This window comes from Myxine glutinosa, chromosome 7, assembly GCF_964187855.1.
Source record: "Myxine glutinosa chromosome 7, kmMyxGlut1.1, whole genome shotgun sequence".
NCBI classification, from domain to species: Eukaryota; Metazoa; Chordata; class Myxini; order Myxiniformes; family Myxinidae; genus Myxine; species Myxine glutinosa.
This window is the reverse complement of record NC_136267.1, coordinates 76314004-76321368: the sequence shown is the minus strand read 5'-3', so window position 1 is coordinate 76321368 and position 7365 is coordinate 76314004. Positions and strand designations below refer to the sequence as shown.

Sequence of the window (7365 nt, the reverse complement as noted above, 5' to 3'; positions counted from 1 at the left end):
GCTAGCCTCATCTATGTACAGTATGTTCCTAATGTCGGTGTAACTTAAACTTTTGTTAATGCCAAACATGAGACATATCTGTTGACTTCTGTATATGAATTGAACCAGAAAGAGGCACGACAGCTGAGCTAGCTACAGTAACTTAGCACAATGTTTCATTGGCCTAGATAGCTAACGTTAGTGTGGAAGAATTTAGATGTTTTAGCTATTAGCACTTTTGATGCCACTAAACATGGTTTAGTCAGCTAAAAAGTACCCTAGTGTAGAACATGACTCAGAACCTCTGTTACCTCACTGAAAACTCAGAGCCTCCTTTCACAGGCACTTTTAACATCATTCGTTCATCCAGGATGGAATGGCGCTGCTGCATACCCTTGCCAACCTTCCCCCAACATGTGGTGAGATATGCTTGCAGGTGCTTGATCAGATGGTGGCCAAGCAGCACTTTCTGTTCTCCACTGACAGTTACCATCCTGAGTCAATCAAAGCGCAGGAAAGGCTGAGGCGGGGCAGCTCAGAGAAGATCATTCTGGCTGGACCAGCAACCAGGAAGCCATATGACTTCAAAATGTTCCTTGCAAATGACGACAACAAAAAGCAGATGTGCCAGCTTCTTCTGAAAGTGTGGAGTGGACAAGAGGCAGCTACCAGGCTGGAGAGAACAGAGATGGCTGTGCTGATCGTGGAGGGGAAGGCCCACCAACTTGCCTCAACGAATGGCAAGGTAAAATTGAAAGCCCTTCGTGAATGGCGATTCAATTTGTAATTTTTCCTGAAAAAAAGGTGATTACCTGTGATGTTTGTCTAGATCTGAAACTGGCAGTGACTGGTGATTGAAATGCGGTGCCTTTTTGTGTTTCAGGTCGAGGTACGTGAACTCCCCACGATCTACAGCAACCAGGAAGAGACTGATACCAGGGTGGTTCTGTACCTCCATCATGCTGCTACCATCGGATACAAGAACGCTGTAGTCAGAACACCGGACACAGACATCCTCCTGATCCTGCTCCACCATGCCCACAACATCAAGCTGACGGTGTACCTGGATACAGGGTCAGGGAAGCATCGCCAACTTGTCAACGTCTCTGAGCTGGCAGAATCCCTGGGAGAGGACTACTGTGCCACTCTCCTGGGGTACTATGTGTTCAGCGGAGAAGACTGCACCAGTGCCTTCAAAGGGAAGGGAAAAGTCGGGCCCTTGAAAAAGCTGGAGAAGAATCCCAGGTTTCACAGGGCATTCGGTGAACTGGGTGACAACTGGGATGCCAACCCTGAGGTGGAGAGGCAGTTAGAAAAATTCACCTGTGTGATGTACGGCCAGAGTCGCGAGTCATCAGTGGACATTGTCCGTGCCAAGCTGCTACGAAAAATGGTGGGAGAGGACAAGACCCTCACATCCAAGTCCAAGGTTGATCTGGCTCGCCTTCCTCCATGCCAGTCTGCCCTGAAGCCGCACATCCAGCGTGTGAACCACCGCGTAGCATTGTACAAAAGAGCCGATCAACCTATCATCGAAAAGCCAAAACCTTATGAGGAGCAAGGATGGATAAGGACTGATGAAGGACTGTTGAAACCAATGTGGTCCAGTGGTCCCATCCTACCAACCTCACTGGTGGATCTTCTGAACACAGGAGAGCACGAAGAGGAGGAGGAAGAGGAAGGAGAAGAAGAGTTTGACTCTGACGATTTCGATGAAAATGCTGATGACTGACTCAGTGTAGAATCACTAATGCTAATGATGTTTATCTAAAACAAGCAAGAGAAGAGTGGTCACATTGAGTGCTAGGACTATTTTGACAGTTGTAATATTTAGAAAAATAAAACTTTGTGTTAACGTCTGTGTAGACGGACCTTAATATGAGTCTATTATTTCGTAAAACTGTGATTATTTTGTAAATAAAGCACTAATTAGCATACTAGCAAACCATAGACACAGGTGATCTTGTTATGAATAGTTCTATCATGATCTACACCCGTCAAAACATGAGTCTAGACACCTTATTTTTTCAATTATCTGCAATATTGGCTGAGATATGTCAAAAATCGTTTTTTTGATAATGGCAGCAGTAATTTGCATAAAAATGGTATGTGGGACATTTTTTCAGCTTGGGGCCATAGCTAGTCATTTTCTACACATTTTTTCCAATCTAGAAACACTGATTAGAAGTATATCTCCGGGGGGTGCAGGGGGACCTAGTCTTCCTACTAGACTATATGGAATTGATTGCTTTCAACAATGCAAAGGGTGACAATATATGGGATTTTAATGGGATTTTTTAATGGGATATTGGTTTCGGAATGTTTAGAGGTCATTGCAATGTGATAAGAACTTGCTGTTGGAACTTGTTGTTGGAACTTGCTGTTGGAACTTGCTGTTGGAACTTGTTGGAACTTGTTGTTGGAACTTGTTGTTGGAACTTGCTGTTGGAACTTGTTGGAACTTGTTGTTGGAACTTGCTGTTGGAACTTGCTGTTGGAACTTGTTGGAACTTGTTGTTGGAACTTGCTGTTGGCACTTGTTGGAACTTGTTGGAACTTGTTGTTGGAACTTGCTGTTGGAACTTGCTGTTGGAACTTGTTGTTGGAACTTGTTGTTGGAACTTGCTGTTGGAACTTGCTGTTGGAACTTGTTGTTGGAACTTGTTGTTGGAACTTGTTGTTGGAACTTGTTGTTGGAACTTGCTGTTGGAACTTGTTGTTGGAACTTGTTGTTGGAACTTGCTGTTGGAACTTGTTGTTGGAACTTGTTGTTGGAACTTGCTGTTGGCACTTGTTGGAACTTGTTGGAACTTGTTGTTGGAACTTGCTGTTGGAACTTGCTGTTGGAACTTGTTGTTGGAACTTGCTGTTGGAACTTGCTGTTGGAACTTGTTGTTGGAACTTGTTGGAACTTGTTGTTGGAACTTGCTGTTGGCACTTGTTGGAACTTGTTGGAACTTGTTGTTGGAACTTGCTGTTGGAACTTGCTGTTGGAACTTGTTGGAACTTGTTGTTGGAACTTGTTGTTGGAACTTGCTGTTGGCACTTGTTGGAACTTGTTGGAACTTGTTGTTGGAACTTGTTGTTGGAACTTGCTGTTGGAACTTGTTGTTGGAACTTGTTGTTGGAACTTGCTGTTGGAACTTGCTGTTGGAACTTGTTGTTGGAACTTGTTGTTGGAACTTGCTGTTGGAACTTGTTGTTGGAACTTGTTGTTGGAACTTGCTGTTGGAACTTGTTGGAACTTGTTGTTGGAACTTGTTGTTGGAACTTGTTGTTGGAACTTGCTGTTGGCACTTGTTGGAACTTGTTGGAACTTGTTGTTGGAACTTGCTGTTGGAACTTGCTGTTGGAACTTGTTGTTGGAACTTGCTGTTGGAACTTGTTGTTGGAACTTGTTGTTGGAACTTGTTGTTGGAACCCGTACTTATTTAATTAATTACATTTCTTATTACATTACAGTAATTACATTACAGTAATTACCTGAGGTAATTACAGTAATTACAGTTCCGGTAATTACAGTAATTACAGTAATCATTACAGTAATTGCAGTAATCTTATTACAGTAATTACATTACATTAACTCAGGCACCTTTTGAGTAAGGAAGCTGATATTTGGACATGACACTGACCAAGTGATGTGGCTGATTAAGGAAAATATTGATTTATTGATTAATCATTTAATAAATTAACTCGTTGATTTATAAATGACTTATTTAATTAAAATTCCTGAGAGATACATCTTCGGATGAAATACTTGCAGATTGGTTATGCTATGAGCCAATTGATTAAGGAAAATATTTTGTGATGGCCATATTGGCAATTTCGTGGCCATATTCGTGGCAACTCAGTTAGTGCCACTGCACCTTTAAAATGCATCCCTGCGTTCATTTTTCGATCGATTGAGTTGAAATTTTGAACAATCGGATCTGGACTGTCGTTGTTAACGACTCTAGCACGCACTCGTCCAATCAGGATGGAGCGGTATGGTCCCCGGATCATCACTGCCCGCAGTTTTAATTAATTTTACTTTTTCTCTTGGGCATATAATTTTGAAGACATGCATGTCATGATAGAGGAAATGTTTGTTCTGTTAAACGGAATAAATGTTGTTTATTTGTGTGGGGGTGTATTTTTGTGTATTTTGGATATATTTTTCACGACTAATTCCAGTTAACATCCTGCAAAATTTGCTCGTTTGCTGGCCGAGTCGAAATTACGTTGAGTTTCTATGGCATGCGCCATTAAAAGCGCTGTGTAATGGTTGAGCTCCCTTTATTTCGTTTTGGTCATGCGGATGAGCAGACAAAGTGACGTATGCTGCGGCTGGAGCAGTAGAAGCGATGTTTTAATTGAAATGATGTAATTTAATTCAACGTGGTAGGTGGGCAACACCACAAAGCATACCTCTTTTAAGGTGTGTATAAACCCATGAACAGTTCAGCAATCAATTAATTTAATTAAACGTGGTAGGTGGGCAACACCACAAAGCATACCTCTTTTAAGGTGTGTATAAACCCATGAACAGTTCAGCAATCAATACGATGCTGAAATGGTGTAATTTAATTAAACGTGGTAGGTGGGCAACACCACAAAGCATACCTCTTTTAAGGTGTGTATAAACCCATGAACAGTTCAGCAATCAATACGATGCTGAAATGGTGTAATTTAATTAAACGTGGTAGGTGGGCAACACCACAAAGCATACCTCTTTTAAGGTGTGTATAAACCCATGAACAGTTCAGCAATCAATACGATGCTGAAATGGTGTAATTTAATTAAACGTGGTAGGTGGGCAACACCACAAAGCATACCTCTTTTAAGGTGTGTATAAACCCATGAACAGTTCAGCAATCAATACGATGCTGAAATGGTGTAATTTAATTAAACGTGGTAGGTGGGCAACACCACAAAGCATACCTCTTTTAAGGTGTGTATAAACCCATGAACAGTTCAGCAATCAATACGATGCTGAAATGAGTAATTTAATGAGTAATTTAATGAGTAATTTAATGAGTAATTTAATGAGTAATTGAATGTGTAATTTAATTGTGTAATATGGTCGACCTTGGGTTTGTTTGGGTTTGTTGTTTATTTTTGTGGGTGTCTATTTTTGAGTATTTTGGATATATTTTCACGACTAATTCCAGTTATCGTCCTGCAAAAGGTCTGCTCGTTCTTTTCCTTTGAGTCGTAAATTCCTGTTGAATTCTCATTAAAAAGCGGAATTAAGTACGCTGTGTGATGATGGAGATCCTTGATGACGAATCAGGAATAGTGAATGAGCAGACAAATATCACGGATGGTACACCAGATAGGGAAAATGTAGATGAAACCCCTTTTGCTCAGGTGCTGTGTAGCGCTGCACAAAGATCCATATGAGCGGGGCCTGGGTGCTGTGTAATTAGTACACAAAGAACCAATTACTAGGGTGCTGAATAAACACAAAGATCCATTTTTGGAGCTGGTTCTCCCGGTGCTGTGATTTATTCAAAGAACCAAAATCTTGTAAGAATTAAGATATGATTTGTCGACATCATAAATACTTTAATATATGTAACGATTTTTGTAACGATCATCCTGCAAAAGGTCTGCTCGTTCTTTTCCTTTGAGTCGTAAAATCCTGTTGAATTCTCATTAGAAAGCGGAATTAAGTACGCTGTGTGATGATGGAGATCCTTGATGACGAATCGGGAATAGTGAATGAGCAAACAAATATCACGGATGCTGCGGCTGGAGCAGGGGAAGCGATTTTTGAATTGTTCAGTGATTATTCGATATTGTTATGACTTATTGTCAATAGGTATACTAAGTGGCCATGAGGTAGCCTGTTGCTATGTACAGTTTTATTCTATTGTTGATTATACCACATAGCTGTGGTGATAAAGGAAATGTTCGTTTTAAATAGATGATTATGATAGGACCATGACTATAAAATCATGATGATTATTATGAATGATATCATAGGGTTCAAATGCAGAATGCTGCATGAACTTGGGAAAGAACTTTCAAGCCCTATGGGATAAATTGGGTATTACAAGCGATGGAGTTTCAAAATTTAGCATGATTGAAGAAATTTTACAGTCTTATTTCAGGAGTTTTACGAAATTTATATTGCCAAGAGATTTTGGATACTATTAAAAGAAAAATGATGAGATATTTTTCCCAATGAACTTTAATATCTGCCATCCATTTTGGCTGTCTCACGAATGAAGGATGAGTTGCCTTTAGTGGTTGCAAAGAAAATTTGTGGAGACCAGGCAAAATGGGGAAATATGTCAGATATGACCCTAGGACAGGACGGTGATTCATCAATTGACATGAGGTACGAACCAGAGGTGACGACCGATAAAATTCGATCTCAGTCAATGGATGGACCTGTCCTGATATCATTGGGGAAAGGGCTTCTGCAAGGAGTCATCCAAAATGATTAATTTGATTTATTGATGAATATTGATGAATTAATTGAAATTGAATAATTGATTAAATTGTTGATTGATTGAATCTAAGTGATTGAATTTAATTGAATAAAATTAACTGAATAAATTGAACTGAATAAATTGAATTGAATATATTGATTGTTTGATTGATGAAAATGCGGTCTCAAGAAAGAAGCTTTGATATCTTTGCGAGATATTATCAATGTGGAGACAACCTGGGAAAATTGAGCAAGGTGGTGAGTTTATATACAGATATATATGTGCGGTTACCATTGTGTGATTTCCCCGTCAAACAGAGCGGACACCTGAGGATTCACCCACTTCATACTGACCCTCCGGCTCATCTGCAAATACTGATCTGTGAGATTGGATTGTGCAAAAGCCACAGCTGAGGGAGATTCTCTGGAAATCACCGTGCGAACAGGTGGAGAGATCCTTCCTGGAGGTACGAGTGAAGCTTTAGAGGAACCTGGAACAAGCTACAACACATCCAACGCTACTTTGATAAAAGGCAGAATGGGAAATGGAGCCTGCAAGAACACACAAGGACAACCAGAGATTCCACAAAAAGGTACTTGTACACATCATATGTACGACCGTTATGGTGCCGAAGCTATAAGGCAGGTCGAGAATTGGTATTTGTGGACAAAGGGACATGATGAGGAGTTTCCAAGAGATGGTACATTTGAGCGAAGTCGATTGGAAAGATTGGAACAAAGATTGAAAGCCAGGAAGAGACAGAATCTAACGGTAGACTGGCTTGCATTCCATCTTTGGGATGGTGAATCCAGACAACGGGAACAGCAAGAACGGATAACGGGACTAGAACTTAAAATAAAAAGGATACAGGATACAGTGGAGGAGACAAATGCACAACTGCCCTCGAAATTAGGAATGAAAGTCACAGTTGTCCCATCTGATTTCCAGTTGTCTCCCCAAAAAGGAC

At 40.6% G+C, this 7365-nt stretch overlaps 1 protein-coding gene across 1 annotated transcript; it reads left to right on the top strand.

Moving 5' to 3' along the window:
• Positions 1-352: 352 nt before the first annotated feature.
• On the top strand, positions 353-1929 carry LOC137430567 (uncharacterized). The gene is made up of 2 exons (XM_068121384.2): positions 353-724; positions 863-1929. The coding sequence occupies exons 1-2, from the start codon at positions 356-358 to the stop codon at positions 1709-1711; spliced, it is 1218 nt and encodes a 405-aa protein (XP_067977485.2). The 5' UTR covers positions 353-355; the 3' UTR covers positions 1712-1929.
• The last annotated feature ends 5436 nt before the right edge of the window (positions 1930-7365 follow it).

What these genes read in the sequence shown, in the direction of transcription:
- LOC137430567 (XM_068121384.2), top strand. Translation starts at nt 356, where the DNA reads ATGGCGCTGCTGCATACCCTTGCCAACCTTCCCCCAACATGTGGTGAG. An exon ending in TTGCCTCAACGAATGGCAAG is followed by an intron (nt 725 to 862) that starts GTAAAATTGAAA and finishes TTTGTGTTTCAG; the next exon opens with GTCGAGGTACGTGAACTCCC.